Source organism: Octodon degus, unplaced genomic scaffold (genome assembly GCF_000260255.1).
Source record: "Octodon degus isolate 3935 unplaced genomic scaffold, OctDeg1.0 scaffold00037, whole genome shotgun sequence".
Lineage (NCBI taxonomy): Eukaryota > Metazoa > Chordata > Mammalia > Rodentia > Octodontidae > Octodon > Octodon degus.
In genome coordinates this window covers 6,853,262-6,874,461 of record NW_004524613.1, presented here as the reverse complement: position 1 = coordinate 6,874,461, position 21,200 = coordinate 6,853,262, and the positions used below count along the sequence as shown (strand labels likewise).

At 47.5% G+C, this 21,200-nt stretch overlaps 1 protein-coding gene across 8 annotated transcripts in view; it reads right to left on the bottom strand.

Annotated features, from left to right (window-relative positions):
- Positions 1-1,077: 1,077 nt before the first annotated feature.
- The window catches only part of Epb41l1 (erythrocyte membrane protein band 4.1 like 1), a 123,812-nt gene continuing 103,689 nt past the window's right edge, over positions 1,078-21,200 (bottom strand). For 7 of the 8 annotated variants that reach the window (XM_004630877.2, XM_023714768.1, XM_004630878.2 and 4 more), the window contains 7 exons: positions 19,780-19,884; positions 17,776-17,856; positions 13,699-13,785; positions 12,868-12,951; positions 10,618-10,698; positions 10,242-10,358; positions 1,078-4,551 (listed from right to left, as the gene is read on the bottom strand). In XM_004630877.2, the coding sequence (XP_004630934.1) occupies positions 4,543-4,551; positions 10,242-10,358; positions 10,618-10,698; positions 12,868-12,951; positions 13,699-13,785; positions 17,776-17,856; positions 19,780-19,884 (564 nt within the window). In that variant the 3' untranslated portion in view covers positions 1,078-4,542. The remainder of the gene's footprint in view (positions 4,552-10,241; positions 10,359-10,617; positions 10,699-12,867; positions 12,952-13,698; positions 13,786-17,775; positions 17,857-19,779; positions 19,885-21,200) is intronic. The other variant, XM_023714765.1, reaches the window with a different exon arrangement.

The following is a 21,200-nucleotide window of genomic DNA, read 5'->3' as shown; positions in this document are numbered from 1 at the left end:
TTGCATTTATTTTTATGAAGACCTTTTTGGCAAATGACACTGTTTTCACATATGAAAGCAATGTTTCCATTTCAAATACATTTTTCCTAAAATGAATCAATTTTAAGGAAAATAAATCAGTCATGAGAGAGATGATAAGAAGATATAGCAACATAAATAAAAGTTGTGGGCAAAGCCAAATCCTGCAGTCAGCAGGGGCCCAAGCTCTACAATTTTGGGAGGGAAGAATGGGGCACTGTGTGCCTCAGAAAGCCTTGGTAACACAGTCGTGAATTTTTCCCCCCTCAGAGAGAAAAGTCTCCGGACATAACACCATCCCACTACCGGACCCCCCACTTTTCCTTCCATGACAAAGGTCTCCTCCAGAGCTTTTTCTCTGTTGCTCCCATCCAGTGCGAAAGGGACAGGTTGCAGTATACATTATCCACTGGGGCAGTCATGGGGAACCTTCTAGAGCTTTCAACAATAATGAATAACTGACTGGGGCACACGTGCTATAGGTTTGCCAATACTGCACTAGAGGATTTTGGGAAGATCCCAATGCAGGTGCTCCTCTTTAGGAAAAGGAGGGACCACGCTGTTCCTTCATATACCATGGCCTTCCAGGTATGCTTACTGCCCTCTACCTAGAATTTTTCACCCACGTTTTTCTCCTTACTGATCTTTTTCTTTGTTCAGCTCAAAAGCCAACTCCCTAGGGAAACCCTGACTCACTACCTATTTATCTTCGTGGTTCTGGGCCTCAAACCCAGGGCTGAGCATACACTGTACCACTAGGCTATCTTTAGCCCTGGCTACCTTGTTTAAAGTGAGCCTCTTCAGTGGCCCTCTGTTCCCTTCCTGGTGTTGCTCACTCTGTAATTGTCTTTGACCCACTAGCCTGTGAGCTTCTGGGTGGCAAAGACTTTGCCTTGTTTGCTGTTGCACCTGCAGGGCCCAAGGCAAGTCCTGAGCCACACTGAAAGCTCCAGATATGTGTTGAATAAAAGCGTTCTGAGTTGGGCCATCTCCCACAATGCCAACTTGTACCACAGCCAAAGACAGAGGAGGGAGAGAGAGGGAAGCCAAGGAAGTCTGTGGTTCAGCATCAAACACATTTATTTCACTTTTATTGAGTATACAAGAACAGAGAGCACACGCATACAGCACAGAGCACTGAGGTGGGGGGAGCATGGGGACAAGAGAAGAGAAAGGGGTGTGAGTAAAAAGGAACAGGACAGCACTGCAGTTGGTTGGTAAAGTGCTTTTGAAAAAAATTATTTAGAGTGATGTAGCTCATGCAATTTCAGGCCAGTCTTGGAATGTGCTTGCAGGATTCAAAAACAGAAACAGGTCTTGGCACTTCCTGTACTCTCAGATAGGAAAGATCCAGAAAAAGCAAAATGAGAACAAATAAAGGTCTGTAGGATGGCAGAGTGGAAAAGACCCTGGAGAGCTTCTAGTTTACACCACTCATTTTTCAAGTGGAGAAACTGAGGCTCCAAAAGGGAATGCAGCTAGCCCAGTGTCACATGGTGAGTTAGGGGCTGAACCAGGATGGTCACTCAGGATCCCGTCTGCTCTCTGGGACTTTTCCCACTACACTACCTGGCCTCTTGGATGGAGAGGTGGCACACAGGATGAAAAAGTGGCAAAAAGGAAAATAGGTTGAAGACAGATGAGACAAACAGTTCTACTCCCTATGGAGAGGAGGAGGGGGAGGAAACAGTGTCCTAGATTCCAGCTTCGCAGTCCCCTCCTCCCTGGTGGTGCTGCCTGCCTCTCTGTGGGAGGAAAGCCAGAGCACCCATGGGATGGGGACCTCCCCAAACTCAGGTGGCCTACAAGCTATGCTTGGTCACTTCAACCCGGCCCTGTCAGCAAGTAGAAACCCCAAAACAGGCTCTTCCACTGAGGTGTGTCTGGTATGCTTGGGACACCTGGTTCCTGCAAACACAGGGGGACCTGAGCTGAATTCAGAGTAGCCCTGAGAGATGGAGCCACTCCAACTCTGGGCCCAGAAAAAGTGGGAGGTCTCCAGGTGAGAAGGGCAGGAAGGAGGTTCTGTGGCTTCTCCACCAGGATTGCAGAAAGAACCTGGTGCAGGAAACTGAGCTGCTGTCCTCAGGGAGTGCAGAGAGGCTGCTGGCCTGCACTGAGGGGATGTGGCTGGCCCTGCCATCTGAGAGCCTCGTTCTACTTCCCATTTGCCTGCAGGGACAGAAGCTATTCTAGTTTCTTGTCCTGCTTCGAGCCAGCACCAGCTAAGTAGCTAAGTTATATGTCATACAGTAACAGGTAAACAAGCCAAGAGGGTGCATATAGCCTGGGCCCTCTGGGGGACATCCCTAGGCAATGGCCAATAAGTTGGAGGGAGAGGGGGAGATGCTCGCAGATGGGCCAGCCACAGTTGGAAATTTAAGGCTGGTCAGGTGGCTTCCTGGGCCCCTCCTCCACTTTCACACTTTCTTCTCCAGCCTGAGAACAGTGCCTGGCATGAGTGGGTACTCAATAAATATTTCTTGAGTAAATTCATCAACTGAGAGGTGAAAAGAGGCTGAAAAATTAAAGCACTGTGGGACATTTTCCCTTAGCAAGGGACACTTCCTGAGCTCAGGGAAGTGGCTTGTGGCAAGGAAGCCCAAGGAAGCTCGCATGTGCCAGAGGGCAACGCCAAGCACGTGACAGTCTTTCTCCAAGGGCTCTGAGGTGTGTCTAGTATGCTTGGGACACCTGGTTCCTGCAAAGACCCATTTCTCTGAGGTCTTGAGGCAATTCTGGGGACTCCAAGAACACAGGCTCCAAGCTCAATGGCTGACTGAAGGGGAGAGCTCCCAAGTCAGAACCTTCAGGCAACATCATCCTCCCTCTGGTAGTCCTGGGGTAGTAATGCCTTTGGAAATGCAGTTTTGATCTGTCAGGGGCTGCCCTGGGTTCACAGCCTTTTGGGCTCAGAGAGAAGAAAATGATTCAGAATATGGAGGAGAAGACATAGCTGGGCATTTTCAAAGAGCTGGGTTCAAGCCACTACCTCCTGCCTTGGTCAGGGCACCACCTCCCTTTGGGGATGGAGCTACTCAGGGTCAGGGGATGGCAAATGTGGTCAGGGAAGGGCAAGACATGGCAAAAAAAAAAATAATAAAACAAGGTAAAAATAAAACAAAGAAAGAAGACTGAAAACCGAGGCAAGCCCCCTAGGGAGGTAGGAGGACTGAGCCAGGGACCTCTATGGGGGGACTCAGCAGCAGATTCCTGACTCTGACCCCAGGTGCAAGCACAGACAAGGCCGGGCTGCTACTGCTGGGGAGAAGGCATCTTGGACCAGTGTATTCTGGACTCTACTCTGTGTTGCTGCCTCTTGCTGAACCCCTGCCTCCGCTGGGCGGACCCCACTCTCCCCACCAACCACCCAATTACAAACACCACACACAGTATTACTATACTGAACCCGTCAGACCCTACTGGGAGCCAGCCACACCCGGAGTTCAGGTCTCCTCAGCTGGGCCAGTTCAGCAAGATCTAGGAACCTTGGGATACATCAATCACAGTCTGATAATTATAATTTTAAAATGTCAGCTTCATACTTACCAGCACTGTTTATTTTAATATTTGTTTCCTGCTATATGTAATATACATAACTTAAAAGCACATCCATACAAATCTCCTACGAGCTGCACCTTCATCATGAGAAACCAGAAACATACAATGTCTACTTCACTTCCTGTGGCTTTGTATTCTGTTCCTGCTTTCTTTTCTTTTTCTCAGTTCCAATGAGAGTCATCTGCAGGGGCCCTCAGCAGGACCAGGACACAGACTGGGAGGGGTGTGGACAGGGGAGGAGGAGGAGGGAGCGGAGACAGAAAATGACAAGACACGTGAGAATTGAAGTGGAAGGAGGGTGAAAGAAGAGGGTGGATTTTGCAGCCCAGTGTCAAGACCCAGAAAATAATAATCCAGTGTTCCTCCTCCTCCTTTCCAAGTGGGAGATTTTTTTTTCTTTCTCAGAAAACAGTTGACTGTGCGTGTCTTGCTGCTGTGACTTCTCTTGCTTGGCTGCGCCACCATTTTCCTTTGCAGTCAAGGGGGCAACAGATACCGGAGAAGAGCAAATGGGTGGCTCGTCTGCTCGCTGGACCATGGGCACCCAGGGTGGAACGGTGCTTCTACAATCATCGTGGTCTGGCTTACTTTTGTGGGTTGGCAGGGGAAAGGGACAAACAAGGGATTATGGTCGGTATCATTTCTTTTTCCTGAAAAGTCCCATCAATTCTTCCATTTTTCTGCAAAAGAAATGTAGGTTGTTGTAGATGTTGGTTGTTGCTGTTGGCCAACTGCTCCGCCAGCCCCAGCAGCAGTGCAGAACGCGGTGTTTCCTGTATATATATCTATATCTATATATATATATCTATGTATATATGCTTTTCCCTTCCCAGTCTCTCATGAGTGACAGTACGTTGCAGCTGGGACATCAGTGTTGGCATTGGAGAATCCAGAATGAAGGCCCCTTCTTAATGGTTCTCTGGCTTGGGTTGGACCAGACATGCCAGCATCTCTTCACAGAGGTCAGGACTCCTGGAGGCCAGGGGCAGTGGCATTAGGGGTGCAAAGGCAGAAGAAGAAAAAGAACTATTAGTAACTTTTGGCACTCATCTTTAAGTATAAGGCAAGAAGTTCTCTTACCTACCCTTTACTCTGCCCTTTATTGTGATGCAGAGAGGCAGTGACTTTCGGAAGCCACACAGCACTGTGGGTGGCAGCTGAGAACTGACTCATGTCTCCCTACGCCAGAGACCACGTGTGTTTGCTTGCTTGTTTCCAAGGAAGGGGTATCTTTTACTTTGGCCTGAAATTTGTTAAAATGTCCTGTAGGGATGAGAATCTAAGGTCACAAACATTTCCCTTTTTCCTCCTTTTTTCAATTCTGTAAAATGTTTAGTCATGATTATAGATGTTCTGTCTTCTCTTGTTTTTCCTTTCTGTTCTCAAGAGGTCTACTGTAGCTTGAAAATTAAACCCTAGATGGCAATGTCTTAAGTGTAGCCTAGATTTCTTTCTTTCTTTTCTTTTCTTTTCTTTTGTATTTTAGGACAGGGTCTACAGGGTCTCACTACATAGATCGGACTTGTAGTGATCCGCCTCTCTTCAGCCTCCCAAGAGCTAAGATTGCAGGCGTGCACCCAGTCTCAATGCTGTTTCAGCTTGCCCTGTGGGCAGGGCTCGCACAGCAGGTCAGGGATCGAACCTCCGACCCCTGCGTCTGCCTAAGCAGGTACTTTAATCCACTGAGCTATTTGGCCAGCCCATGAGCCTGGATTTCAATTCAGGTTTAACTTCCAAACTCAGAGTTTAATGGTGTGGATGGGCTCTGCAGTCAGACTCTCTGAGTTCAAATCTCACACCTTGGCCTGCTAGCTCGGATATTGTTGATGAGCTGCTTAGCCTCTCTAAGCTTCAGTGGCTCCCTCTGTCAAATGGGTTCTGCCTTATGCCATTAAGAGAGGAATCACAGCAAGTGCCTAGTGTACAGTGAGTGCTGAATACTATTATTACCATTGTTTTTTTTTCCTTTTCAAAGTTTTATTGATAAACATATAGCAATGAGACAGTTTCAAATCAAATCGAAAGTACAGTTTCAACAAATAATACACTGCATATATTCTTCTTAGTGGTTAATTGCTGTACAAGATGGTGTTTTTTTTTTTTTTTTTTAAATTGCTGTTACTTTAACCGTAGTCCTTGTCCTGATCCTCCCAAAAGGACAAAGGCTACTTTTCCCTGTCATTGTCATTCCTGTACTCAACATTGTTTGCAACATGGAAACTACTCAAAAACAGTATATGGAATATAATTCTTGCCGCTTGTCACTCACATATGGTCAAGTTGCTAATGAAGTTGTTGAAAAAGGACCCTTTTTGGCTTATTTGACAGATGGCCTGGAGGGTTAATGACAGCACATTCATGGCAGAGCCCAGATTAGAATCCAAGACTGCTGTTTTGGAACAGGTCAGTTTCTCTTCATGTAGGTACAAGTCTGAAATTAAGCAAGCTCCAGGAAGCTGAATGAAAGTCCTCTTACTGGCAGTGTCTGAGAGACAAGGCCTCTCTTAGGAGACAGAGGTGACTGTAGAATAGATACCACATGGGTGGCCTAAGAGGTTGCAAGAGAGAACAAAAGGGCTCTGTCTGAGACTGGCATGTTTTCCACACTCACGGCAAGAACTTCAAGGAGAAAGCAGTTTAAGAAGGTAGGCCAAGAGCCAACTGGAGCCGGGTCAGACATTTCTGGAGGACGCAGAGACAGAAGACAGGAGGAAGAGTAGCACAGTGGGACACTCTCACAGAAAGGCCCTTTGGCACCAAGGTGGTGGTGAAGCCTACAGCTTGACTTACTCGGGGCTTTTCTCACCCCTAAGAGACAGTAAAACTTCAGCGGGACAAGGAAGCAGCTGCGTGCTGCCGAGCCTCTTCTCCACACAGGAACCCATCCCTAAATAGCACAGATGTTAGTTAGCTGCAGCTGCAACCCATAAACACCACTTTTACCAAGAGGAAACTGAGGCCCAGAGAGGTTCCTCTGACCACACAGTCACGTAGGCATTCCTGGCTCCAAAGCCTGGCTGTATTTTTTTTTTTTTTTTAAATCTGTTCTGCTATACCTTGACTGGGTTCATTGCCAGAGTACAAATCTGCTCACTGATATTGGCGATTGTCCTGTAAATCAAGCTAGTCAGGCTTCTGGGTAGGTGAGCTATCTCTACCCGAGCACAGACACTTCAGGAGCACCAGGGAGATCTAAACAATACTGTAGTACAATTTGTTTTGCTCAGTTTACGATCAGTCCTTCCATGCAATGCTCATTAGTCTCCTTTGAGTTCATGGTAACAATCTTCATCATGGACTGTTACTGAGCACATTCCATGTGCCAGGCATATGCGCCTGATCTGTCAAGCCTATGGGATGGTCAGTGTGGTGAGGAGGTGATAAGCCACTCGGTGATTTGGAGTTTAATCAATCCATCCCAGCCAAAGCTCTAGGAGACTGGGGGTAAGCCACTTCTAGTCTCTAAGCCTAGTTTCTTTATTCAGAAAATAAATGAGTAGATAATCATCCTTATGTTAAATGCATTGGTGGTTGGCATAGTATTAACACTTCATAAAGGATGGCAATCGCTGTTATAATGATTATCTCTGCCACTTGGATTAAGAAACACTTCCTGAAAATGTTAAATAACTTGCTCAAGGTCATATGGCCAATAAAGAGCAGGGTTTGGGACTGGAATTCAGGTGTGCAGCATAACACAGCTCTTCTGCAGGATACTAACCTGCACATATCTGCTAAGCCAATGTGTTTTAAGCACCTTAAGAAGGAGTTTTCTAATTCAGGAGGACTTTTCCCTGGATTTAGAGGGTAGGACTCTATTAAGAGTCAGGGGTGGCTCCTACATGACAATAACTCATAGCAAAGTATGTGGAAGGGACAGACTGCTGGCTCTCCAGGGTGACCTTTACAGAAGCTCCAGAAGGGGGGTGTGGTAGCATGTGAGGGGCAATGGCATCAAAGAAAGAACTGAAGAGGAATGAATGTGACAGCAAAGAGGGCAATGAGGAGGAAGACTTGAAACCTGCAAGGCAGTAGGCAGGGGTAGGGAGGCTGGGATTGGCACCTCTGTGCCCAGGGAAATGGGAAGGTAGGACCTGGCTGTGCATGCCTGGGGGAGCACGAGGAGAAAGGAAACGGAGAAGGGATGAGGGACACATGACAGACACCCCTTTGAAAATGTGAAACTCAGTTCCCAAGAGGAGGAAAGTGGTAGTCGCACGCCAGTGGGGTAGACGCAGTCAGATCCCTCGATTCCTAGTACAGAGCTCTTAGTAAGGGACTCCTACACCTGGCCATACAGGACCTGCCTCAGGACCAGAGAATACATGAACGGTCCCAGGAGACACAGATTCTAGTCCAGCTTTTCTAAGTCAGACCACGATGAAAGTTCTCTGGGATAGTATCTGTATTTTATTTTATTTTATTATCAATAATATATTTATTATTAATACAGGGATACAAAGCCCATTTTATGTTTCATTACCTGCTGGGCATTGGTAGGTCCAAAGGACGCTTCTGTGCTTTTTAGCAAAAGTAACTTTTATGTCCCCGTCTAGTACCTGTATGAGCTTCCTGAGATGGTGCAGCCAGCTCTGCCTCAGCTTGGCAAGTGACTACCTGCTACCATGCTGAGATCTGGTGTGTGCATGCGTGTGCGCGGTGGGGAGTGAGAATAACTAGACTACTGAGGGGACAAGTGACAATAACTTGCATCGAAGCCTGAGTAAGGCTGACAGAAAAGCCCTACTTGTGGCCAACTTACACTTCTTCTAGCTCAGAGTGCAGTGTAGGATCAACAGGAACTCTGTGTGTGTGTGTGTGTGTGTGGTGTGTGTGGTGTGTGTGTGTGTGGTGTGTGTGTGGTGTGTGTGTGTGGTGTGTGTGTAAAAAAGCCTACTATAGCTATTATCATATCAACATGTCATCAAAATAAAAATTATTCAGATAGATTACATTCTTTTTTTGTGTGTATATGTAGAACTAGAGATTGGACCCAAGGGACACTGACTTATAGCCCACTAATCTTTATTTTATTCTGAGATAGGGCAGTGCTAAGTTAACCAGGCTGGCTTCAAGCTTGTGATCCTCCTGCCTCAGCCTCCCAAATAGTTAGGGTTACAGCTATGCACAGCACACCCAACTTTTACATTCCTTTTTTTCTGCATTAAGTCTTCAAAATTCTACTCTGAAAGCACATCTCATTTTGGATTAGTCAATTTCAAATATGGCGTATAAGCGATATTTGAGTTACAAAAACAACATTTTCTTCATTGCAGAAAGTTCTACCGGACAGGACTGCTCTAGACCATGGGTCACTAGTCTTTCAAAGTGGCAAGAAAATGTTGCAGCACTTTTTCTTCTAAAATTAAAGGGGCAGCAATCAAACAAAGAGAAAGAAATATTTGCATATCTTTCTAGAAAAGATTGATTTCATTTATTTAAAGAAAAGACTCAACAGAGACCAGTTTTGTTGTTTTGGTAGTACTGTGAATTGAAATCAGGGCCTCTGCACTGAGATCTACCACTGCCTCTTCTGTATTTTTTATTTTTTATTTTATTAATTTTTATTTATTTGTGTGTGTGTGTGTGTGTGTGTGTGTGGCCAGCTCAGCCCACCAGGGGGCGGGGCTGGCTGGCATGTGGTGCTGGGGGATTGAACCGCGGTCCCTGTGCTTTGCTAAGCTTGTTCTAAGTAGGTGCTTTAGACCACTGAGCCATCTCACCAGCCCCTGTATTTTTTATTTTGAGACAGGGTCTCACTAGGTCACTAAACTGCCCAGGCTGGGGCTGGAGAGATGGCTCAGTGGTCTAAAGCACCTACTTGAAACAAGCTTGGCAAAGCACAGGGACCTCGGTTCAATCCTCCAGCACCACATGCCAGCCAGCCCCGCCCCCTGGTGGGCTGAGCTGGCCACACACACATACACAATAAATAAATGTAATAAATAAAAATAAATAAATATTAAAAAAAAAAAAAAAAAGCTTATTTAAAAAAAAAATAAAAAAATAAACTGCCCAGGCTGGGCTTAAACTTATCCTCTTGTGTCAGCCTCCCAGAGTGCTAATGACCAGATATTATTATTATTTTTGAAAATTTATGTATTTGATACATGCCTGGTTATGGTGGCCAGCTTGGAGGGCTCAGGACGGCTGGCACCCATGTAGTACCAGGGATCCAACTTGGGTCCTTGCACTTGCCAGGCAGGTGCTTAGACTGCTGAGCTATCTCTCGATCCTAGACTAGTTATTATTTAGAGGGTCTTTGAGGTGAAATTTTTTTCACTGTAGTATATAATATGTAAAATGTATAAGTGAAAGAGTCTAAGTGTTAATAAGAATTTGACTTGTTTTTATTTTGATTGTTTGTTTGGCCAAAGAGGTCATGTGTGCCTTTACCTATTCCCCTCAATCCCAACCGCCAATTTTCTGCTCTCATTTCTTCAGCCTCATGATTCTTTTTTTTTTTTGTAGGGGGCAGTCATAGGCCTGAAACCTTCAGAGAACCCTCTTCCCCAACTTGTATCTGGGTGAGCCGCCTCTCCTGAGCTGCAGAGGAGGTTGCAGCTGCACTTATATCAAGTTAATTGGATTGCCAGACGGAAATGACACTTTAAGAATCTTCCTGCTGCTTCCTCCTCCTTGTCACCACTGCTTAGCCTTACCTGTGGCTTCTTGTCCCTCTCCTCCGGGGATGGGTCTGTTTCTCTGTATACGACAGCTTTGGTTACCAGCATGTCAGGGTGCTGCAGTTTGGCCTCTTTGATGGCCAAAGCCAGGGCCTGGTGGACAGAACAGTAAAGTTAGGCACCATGGAACAGAGACGGTGGAGAAACTGGAGACCACACACCCCTCGGTGCACAACTGGGGAGAATGGCCCAGGCATGGGAAAGTCAGGTGGTTAGAGGGAAAGACTAGAACTCAGATCTCCTGGCCCCTTCTAGCTCCCGTTCAATGCTGTTTTATTGGAAGATCCTTATCTGAACAGGGTCAGCAAGAAATAGACCTCTCTGCCAAGGGGTCCATGGATGCTCCCCATACCTGGTCTTGATCAACATCTTCATCTCCAGTGATGATGATTCGCTTCTCGATCCTTGTCTCAGAAAACCCTCCCTTCACAGTCTGCAGAAAGAGAGAGGGGAAGAAGGAAAGGGTGGGCAAGGGAGAGAGGTCACTCTTGGATCTGCCAGGACAGCAACTCCAACAGGGGATCTACCTAAAGCATCACGTAAGGACAAAGCTGGGAACCAGCAGTTTCCATCCCTCCTGGCTTCCTAAGCCATTTCTAATTTTGGAACTTCAGACAGTAGGTCATGTCTGGTTGCCACCATTCCCCAGCTGCCCAACTGTCCCATGTCCATGTTTCAAGTCCAGCCCAGATGTTGCCTCCCTAATCCTGGCTAGAATGCCTCAAGGCCATTCTGCCTTGGTGCTCCCTGAGGACACAATCTGTAGTTTTCACAGTTCTGGACCTCTGCCTGATACTGTGTGTGTGTGTGTGTGTGTGTGTGTGTGTGTGGACACATACTTTACCCTGCTCACCTCACCAGGCTGTGGGCTCCTGAGGGCAGGGCCTGTATTTCATTACCCCTGCATCTCCTCCTCCCTACCACCTTGCCCAATCTGATCAGGGAAGTGCTGAATGCAGATTTGTTGAATGAACACATGAATGAAATGTGAATGGTGACAAGGTTCTACCTTCAATGATTTAGAACAATACTACAAGAGAAGATTGTATAGATGATACTTCATACCTTCACTGTTTTCTAAAAGGGTGGGATTGGGGAGAAAGTTCAGAAGTAAAAGAGGGGACAGGATCTCACTGTTTGACCTACCGAAGGAGAGTGTGGCTGAGGGAAATCTCAGCTGGAGTCAAGCGATGATGGACAAAAAGAAGAGGGGCACCCAGGTGGTAGGGCCAAGAGGAACTTTGGAAAGGAGAGATTTCTGAGATGGATACTGTAGGGTATGCGATCTAAAACCTTCCCATGAAGCTTGCAGCGAAGTCAGCATTGCTCACTAATGCCTTGGGTGTGAAAGTTCTCTCTGGTAAATGTGACAAAATGTTGAGTCCTGCACAGGGGTGGGCAGGGTTGGGATGGAGTTTCCATCACGAAGAGCCAATGCTACCAACCAAACTTCCCCTGAAAGGGCCCAGAAGGACCTTCATTGTAAACAGCTGGCTGCAGCCTGGCTCCCCCAAGGCTCCAGCCCTACTGGGCCCCCTCCTACCTTCCTCCTGGCCACGCAAGCATGGACACATAGCCAGTCCCTCCCAACACATAGTCCTCGCTGGCTGCGTCATAGCTGATATCCAGGATGGCTCCCTCCTCTGGCCTTTTCCTCCCTCTCTCCTCAACTCCCACAAGATCCACAAGGACCTGCCCCCTAGGCCTGAGTTGTTTTTTTTTTAGGATCTTGCTATGTCTTCCAGGACGGCCTCTCAAGTACTAGGATTACAGGTGTATGCCACCATTCCTGGCCTAGGCCTGAGTTCTTATCAGGCTCTATCTCTAATTTCTCCCAACTGCTTGTAGCTCCTAGTAACTTAACATCCTGCTCCAGAAGCCAGTTTTCACTGGGTAACTGCCCAGCTGAAAAGCCTGCGTGGCTCTCCAATTTCCCTCAGACTCAGATCTGCCGTGCTCAGATCTGTCCTGGTGCTTTCATCTTCCTTCACTTTCTGCTTCTTCTGCCCCATCCAACCCGACTTCTCCGTTGTGCTCTATGCACTGCTTCCCGTTTCCCACAAATGTGCCTCACGGATGCAGCCTCCAGCACCGCACTGGGCAGAGGCTGGTGCAAGGTCGCTGCTCATTAGCATTTGTTCAATGAACAAAGAAGGAAATACGCACAGTTTCTGCTCCATCTTCTGCTTTACTTAGAGCACCTGCCACTATCTCCTCCCTCAGGTGTCCTACTTGGCCTCCAGGACCTGCTACAATGCTACTTTTTCCAGGAGATGCTTCCTGACTCTTGGGGAACTTCCTGCACAACATCCCTTCTGAATTCCTCCAACACTTAAGGTTTATAAGGTGCACATGCCATGGTTTACAATTACTTCAAAAAAGAAGATCTTGTCCCCCATCCTGGCTGTCAGTGTTGTGGGTTCAGGGTTTAGGCCTAGGACAAGAGCAGCACAGCACAAAGCACACAGCACTCTAGAAGCCGGCAATGCCACAGGTCTCCTTTGTTCACCTGACAGACTGAGAAGCCAAAGCCAAGCTAAGCCATGGTAATGACCTTCCCACCTGCAGCCCACCGGGGCCTGGAGTGCCTGCTGCTACTCACTTTGGTAACATGGGTGGTGGTAGAGGTTGAGAGGGTTTCCGCAGTGGCGCCGTAGGTGCTGGTGAGGACATCTTTCCCGATGATCTGCAGAATATAACCACCCCCACCCCGGGCATCAGGTCAGGATACTGGGCTCTATATCTGTGGGCAGGGTAGGGAAGCCCAGGGGCAAGGAGGGGCCCATGGAAGTGAAGTTTGGAAGCCAAGATGCTTTGGACCATTAAGAGTGCAAGAATGCTGATCTTCAGAATCCTAGACCCACACAGCTCTCAATCTGGGAATCTGAGATTCCCGTGGCCCAGGGCCCTAATCATACTCTAGAATCCTAGAGGAATGAATGGAGAGATTCAAGGTAGAGATGGAGCCCTCCCAGTCCCTCATCCTGTCCCATCCAGGAGCATGTTCTCCCTGGGGCTAGATGATAAGAACAACAGTCCTTGAGAATCAGTGGACTAGAGAAGACCTCACAGTAACAGACTCAGAATTATAGGCACAACAGCGCCAGCTCAGAATCCGAGTCTTGGATCCTGGTCTCCTGCTCTTTCTGCTTGGCAACCCGGGTGGACGCAAAAGAATCATCAAGGCACCCGCAAGGTCAGGGGCCATTTACCCTTGTACAACCAATGTCTTGCTTACATGTGACAGGGGAAACTGAGGAGACACTAGTGGCACCAGGGAGCTGTGGGCATCTAAACACGAGCCTGTTGCTTTATGCTGCACTTACAAGGGTGCTTTCTGGGCCCAGCCTAGGCTTGCTGCGAGCCACATGTGGACCCATGCTCATGTTCTCAGCTCCAAGACCCCTAGCCTGAGCTGACCCTGCCCACTTACCGGAGAAAGAGAACGGATTTCCGTGGCCACCGTCTGTGGGCCTGGGATCATGGCAGCTGCCCCCTTCCCGGACTTGAGACTGTTCTCCTGGGGAAACAATAGTACTCAGAGGGCCAGGTTTCAGGTGGGCAGGCCCCCAGGATGGCCAGAGCACGTGGCCACGTGGCCCTCACAGCCACAAGGCTGTGTAGTAACACAGAGGCAGAGAACTGAAGGCATCATTCAGTTCAGTCTCTCTCATTCACTCCTTGCCTGCTCATTCATAGACACGATTGTACACTCACTCGCACAGTCACTTATTCAACACAGTTACTCATTAAAAGAAAACATTTACTGAGTGCCTGGCGTTAGGGACACTGTGGTGAACAAGTATTTACTGCTCTCCAGAAGCACAGTGGAGGAGCTGGGCCACATGGGTTCTTGTCCTGGCCCTGCCGTGTTCTAGCCATGTGACCTGGGGCAGAGCACTTCTTCCCTGTAGTTCCCCCTGCTTACTGCCACAAATACCTCATGAAGCTAATGGCTTTGCAAACTGAAATCTGTAGGACAAATATAGAGGCAATGCTGACAATTAACAATATTACAACTACGGTTTTCTAAGTATTTGTGCTAGACAGTCTTTGAAGGATGTTACATCCATGATTTGTTTGATCCTCATGACAATTGTAGGAAATTGCTTATGCTAGTCCTGTTTTATAGAAGAGAAACAAGAGTGGAGAAGCATGTGAAGTGGTTTGTTCAAGTCGCCCAGCAAGTTAGTGGTACAGCTAGCAGTTAATACTCTTCCCGGAGGACCCCAAGTCCAACAGACACTTGCGTTCTGTAGCACTGCTCCACCCTGGAGACTCATTTTTGAGCCAGCCCTCCTGGTCCCGCTTTGGTCCCTGATTTAGTTTCCCGAGACTGTGCAGGCACACAGCTCCCTGCTACCTCCCACTTCTGCACCATCTCTGGGTTCTGCTGTGTCTGTCCAGGGGCCCAGCACTGCCCATTCAGCAGCTCCTTGGCCATGTGATCCTGGTCCTGGTCTGTGCATGGCACCAGATCTGGGCCTGCCAAGGAACAGGGGAGAAACCCCTTCCTTGCTTCTTTCTTGCTTCCAGCTGGGGTTGCTGGCACCTGATCACTCAGCATGTCACCACAACATACTTTGCCAGAGGCAACTGGGACCCCAGAATGCGAGGGCAGCTTCATATGCATTGCTTCTGTTCTCTGGCTTAGGGTCACTTGGAATCCTACTGTTCCTTGGGCTCCCATGAAACCTCATCTTCCCTCACTGCTCCCTTTTCCGGGGACAAGCTCTACCTCCACCTTCATACTAAAAACTGAGGCCACTAAGTGGGACACAAGTTGTTCGAACAAGGGTACTACTGCTCCTCCCACCCCTCCAGGACCTTCAGCCAGTCTCTTCTGCCTTTCTCTGGTCAAGGCAATCCCTCATAGACCACAGCCAGCCACTCAAGAGCTTCTTCTACCTCTTGGAGAAGCCCAGATCTGACCCCTTTACCTATATCCCAGATCTTCCCAAATCCTAGACCTTTAGGACCCACTGTCTCCAGCACCTTTCCCCAGAAATGTCCCATAGGTACCTCACACTCATCAAATCCCAAATAGAACTAGTTGTCTCCTCCACTGATAGATGAAGAGTGCTTTCTGTTTCTATGAGGTGTCAGGCGTCAAGGGGATCACACCTGCTGGGCCCCCCCAAATTTCTGAGTCAAGATGTCTGAAGCAGGGCTATCTTCCTTTCTCACAGGTGCCAGGGATAACACTGTGAGAGCCACTGGCCAGGGAACAGCATGCCCATCCCATACTTCCTCCTGTCACCTCAGCCTTCTACCAACAACCTAATTATGAACTTCCCTCCTGCCATGCCTCCTGCACCCCATGTCTTCCTTGGCACTCACCTCTTTGATCTAGGTCTGCCCCAGCTGGACACCAGCCCCTACCCTACTTCCCCACCTTCTCTTCTGTCTCTCTCCAGCGTGGGCCCAGAGCTTGGGAAGCTGTCTTCACAGTGCCTGGCACAGTATTTCACACATCGTGGGTGTTCAATAAATATTTAGTAAAGGAAGAAAAGAAGCAGGAAGAAGGGAAGGAAGGAGGAGGGAAAGAATTTATGCTCTAGTCCATACTTTACACACTCTGTTACTCTTTCTGTCGCAGAAACATAATTGATGATATCATGCTCCCACTTTAAAAATGTGACTCCCCATTGTATCCAGAATGGAGCTTGAACTTCATTCATGACACTGGAGGTCCAGTAAGCGCTGGCCCTTCTTTCCTCCTCCTTGTCCCCATGTTCCTCCTATACACATGTGACACCTGGCTTTGCTGACCACCTGTCTTTCCCCCAAACATTGTACTCCCTCCTGCCCCTGCCCATCCACCTGCTCTGCCCATTGCCTCAAATGCCTTCTCCTGGGCTTCAGGCACAGTTCAACTGTTCCCACCTGGGTAACATCTTCCCCTGCTCCTCGTGGCAGAGGTAGCCCTCCAACAGGCCCCCAGGCTAGTTTATTATACTACTGCAGGAGGGAAAGAAAGAAAGAATGGTATCTCACACCTACAGACCACTTTCCATGTGCTAGGCAGTGCTCTTGGGGCTCTGTGTAGATACTTTAGTTCGTCTTCACATGATCCCTTTGAGGTATGTACTATTACTCCCCTTGCTCCATGGAAGCAGAAACTGAGGCTTGGAGAGACTCAGATGACTTGCCCAAGGTCATGCAGTCAAGAAGTGGGAGAGCTGGGCTTTGTTCACCACTGTGCACCCAGGACCTAGAGACAGTGGCACAGTACATGACCTGGTACAGGCGCTCGTGACAATGTCAAGAAATAAATCCTGGCAGACAGTGTGTTTTCTTCAACTCTATCTCTGTACCAGGCAGACAGTAGACTCGTCAATGTTTTTGGAACAAATGGATGGATGGATTGATGGATGGATGGGCGGATGGATGGGTAGAGGGATGATATCACTGCCTGCTCACCAAACAGACAAACTTAAATTTAGCTCTGCAAGGATACCAACGCCCCACGGTGAAAGGTTAGGAGAGAGAAAGAACTATGTGACAAGAGACAAGTGTGCAAGTTGGTAACTCATTGGGGTTTATTGACCCTAAAATGTTTATTTATTCAAAACTTACCTCTTGAAGAATCTAAATTAATGGAATTCTCTTCTCATATGTATGTCAAGGGGTTGGCAAGAAAAAGCAACTAACAACAACTCTGAATAGCTCAAGAGAGATCTGGATTGGGCCTTACTACCTGTAGAGAGGCTGACATTAAAAGTGGGGCTTCTGGTATCAGAACACCTGGAGTTAACCTGGTGCTAGCACTAACTGGTTATGTGCCTTTGGGTAAGTCGCCTTACCTCTCTGCGCTTCACTTTCCTCATCAGTAAAGGATGTAGAAGAAAGACCATCCACCTCAGTCTCATAATCCATTCAATGTTCTTGGGACACTGCCTGCTCCCGTAACCTCTGTGCCAAATGCTGTCTGTTCTATTTCATTATCAAAGGCCCTGTGAACTAGGCTGAATGAGGATTATTTTCATTTCACAGGTACAGATACCTGAGGCCAAGGCTCTCCCTTCATGGGCCAGACAGCAAAGAGCAGAATCACAAGGTCCCTTGGAAAGTCAGAAATCCTGTGGCCAACTCAGGTTCAGTACTGCCATCTACTGACCATGGCAAGGAGAAGACACATGGCCACCAAGAGGCGGTCCCCAGCAAGGATCTGCAGCCACAGGGTGAGATTTCCCAGTGAAATCTCTGATGAGATTCATGCACTCTACGAACCAAATAGTAGTATCCTCCCTCAGCCCCTGGTGGCTGAGACACCTCATACCCGAGATGTCTCAGGGCTTCCACCTCCTCCATTATTCAATTGGAAAAACTGGTTTGATCCATGTCTGGGGCTAACTAAGGTATTAGACAATACGCTTTGGACTATACGTCTCATGTCTGATGTCATGAAGGCAGTTGAGGGCTTGCTGGGCAACATTCACATGTTATGTGGCTATTTTAGGGGGCGAGGCTGGGAGTCCAAGGGGGAAGCCTCCTGCATTCCACTTACCATGGTGGTCGAAATGGTCTCTGTGGTGATGGAGGGGGTGGTTGTCATGAACTCCTTCCCGAGTGGGGAGCTCCCATCAACCTGCCGGCCAGAGGAGGAAGAGTTAGAGATGGAGGGGGCCAGATATCCTGTGGCTTCCATCACCTGAGCTCATGGCATTTGCAATTAGAGCGACAGTCATGTGGTGAGCATGCACAGGGTGGTCCACACAGAATTAGAGGGGCCTCTCAGGCCTCTTGCTTCACTTCAACTGTTTTATTTGACAAAGAAAAAAAAATACTCCCAATTTGACAAATTCTATCTAAATCTCAGTGCACATAACCTTTGGTCTACAAATCTGTAGATATTTTCCCTTTGGATATGAATTTTGAAAAGTTCACCAAGAAATATGAATGAGGAAGCTCACTGAAGCACAAAAATCACCACAGGTTTCACTAATGGGACAGTAAAAGGAAGTAGGGATTGCTTCCTAAGTGGGATGAACAAAAGTAAGGCAGGATCTGGGTGTGCTGGTGCACACCTGGGAGCCCAGCATTCTGGGAGGCCGAGGTCAAAGGATTGCGAGTGTGAACTCAGTCTGGATAATTTAACTACCTAGTGAGAATCTATTCAAAAAATAAAAGAGACTGGGGGAGACTGTGGATGTAGCTGAGTGTGAAGGTCTTGAGTTCAACCTCCCAGTACTAGAAAAATAAAAGAAGAAGAAAAAGAAACAGAAGGAGAAGGAGAAGGAGGAGAAGAAAGAGAAGAAGGAGAAGGAGAAATAGAAGAAGAAGAAGAAGAAGAAGAAGAAGAAGAAGAAGAAGAAGAAGAAGAAGAAGAAGAAGAAGAAGAAGAAGAAGAAGAAAAGGAGTAAGGTAGGCACAATCCAACTGGGAGTGATCTCCAAAAAGTTTCTTTATCATTTTCTGTATGAAAAAAAAAAAAGATACTAAGACAAAATAGGCCAGAAAGAAAATGTAGCTTACCCACAATCACACAGCCCATTGGAATCAGAACATTCTGGAAATGACAGTTGCCCACGTTGTTGATTTAAGCATTATTTTACCTTTCTTTCTCCTTTTCTTCTCTCTCTCTCTCCCACCTCTCTCCTCTCCCTCTATGTGTGCTAAAAACTGAACCCCGGACCTTGTGCCTGCTAGACAAGTGCCCTACGCTGCAGTTATATCCAAAACTCTTATTCTGAAGATAAAGCCTGCTCACCAGAACAAGAAAGACTCCAGTGCTGCAGCTCTTCCAGCCAGGAAGAACCAAGAAGACATCTCTTAGGCACATAATCTCAATTTTCAAAGCTTACAATCCACAGGCACGGGAAACAGGAAATGTACTTTAAGCAGTGCATCCGTGTCTGTGTATGAGTTCTCTCCAGGGTGCTGCTGGGTATGCTTCATCTGGCTAAAACAAGTAATTTTGAGGCCTCTCCATAACCACAAGTTGGTTCATTGTACCAATCTAATGAGTAATTGCTATGTATTAAAAAATGACCCAGGGTGAGCTTTTCAGACTAAATCCAGATTGGGATTTCTCCTTCTTTCTTCTCTTAGCAACCCTGGGAAAAAAATCTCTCTAGTTCTCTCAAGTAGTGTGAAACCAGGGTCTTAACCCACTGAGTCCTGGCAAGACTCCCAGGGATGAGGACACAGACGCAACCCCATTTTATGAAAGAGGAAATTAAGGTTTTAAGTAGGGTGCTCTGGGAGCCAGATACAGTGGCACATGCCTGTAATCCCAGCTACCTGGGAGACAAAGATAGAAGAATCATGAGTTTAAGGTCAGCTTGGCAAGATCACTGTTAAAAAAAAAAAATAGTATAGTCAAGCAGTGTAGCCTACCCAACTCCTCCCACCTCTGGAGCTCAGGGAGGACAGTGACACTCAGAAAAGCACTGGGATTAAAAGGGGGGAAGCTGGAGTGGATGGCTGAGGGGCTTGACTGGGGCAGTTAGGACCCCAATTCCCAATACCCGATGCCTGTGGTCAGGACACAGTGGAAGGCCCAGGCTACCTGTGTGTGGTCCACAGTGGAGACTCTGCTCTGAAGTACGGCCTCTGGCTCAATCTTCTTCCTGATAGCCAGGCTGCTGACGGTCATGGTTTCTGTTTTCACGGGCTACAGGGGGATGAAGGGGAACACTTTATAACTCAGGAGCAAGACTCCTGCTCAAAGATAATTATGGTATAGGACTGGCAAATTATCTCCTACCCCTCAGCTGGCCAGGTCTCTGCAAGGGCATCAGGTCAGGGAAGAAGAGGTATGGTATGACGTCACAGACAAACAGCTCAAGGGGAAAGCCAGGGCCACCACCAGCCCCAGGCAGGCCTGCCCCACGCTCTGCCACTGCAACACTGCCAGGGGTCTGCATGTTGTTTTAGACAATCACTAACATGACACTTACAATTCCATTTGTAAGTATTTGGTGTGTTACAAACACACTAAATGTTTTCCTTACATACATAACATCGCTGAAGCCAGAAAGACCCCAGCAGCTAAGCTTCTGTCATTGGCTGCTTCATTTGAGCTGTCGTTCAGAGTCAGATCACACACGTGGAGGCCAGGCAGGAGATAGTAAAGCATGAGAGGCTAAGGTGGAAGGATTGCAAGTTCAAGCCTAGCCTGGGAAATTTAGCATCTTTGTGAGAGCCTGTCTCAAAATAAAAATTTTAAAAGGGCTGGTAATGTAGCTCAGTATGTAAGGCCCTGGGTTCAATATCCCCCAGTATGCAGGAGGTGAGGGTGTAGAGAAGACTGTGGAGAGCATGCAGGATTCCACTCAAATTTGTCCAACTGTTGCCATGGCCCTGAGGAACTAAACTATCTGATTTTTCATGACATGGAAAGCCCCAGATTTTATACTCAATGCCATGAGTTTTAAATCAGAGTCAAAGAAAACACATCTGGTGGCTAGATCTAGCTTGAGGCTGGCAGTTCACAATCTGTACCTTAAGAGTCTTCAGCTAAATGATCATCAGTCTTGTGAATCCTCCACTAGGCCTACTTTATGGCTATGTGTACTTCAGGCTTTCACATAAGCAGGGGCAGGATCCTTAGAGATGGTTGTAGCCCTGTGGTAGAAGCCATTTATCTAAGCCACCTCTTAGCACTGAGTATGTGTCAGGTTTACAGGAGCTGGTGGGACAGGAGACCCTGCAGCCACTGCTCTGAGTGCATCGGACAATGCTGGAGCAGAGGCATTATGGGGTAGAGGCGAGGGATGGGGTAGAGGCATGGTGGCCAGGAAAGCACGTGCCAGGGAAAATGACATATAGGCTCTGTCTTGGGTCACAGTAAGTTTACAGGGCACAGAAAGAGTGGACAAACTCTATCCTGAGGGTACAGCATAGAGTGAATGGATGAGCTGGTATTTCACTGCCTGGGAATGTGGAAGAGGCTTGGCTAGAAGAGGTGAGGTGGCAAATGAATATCAC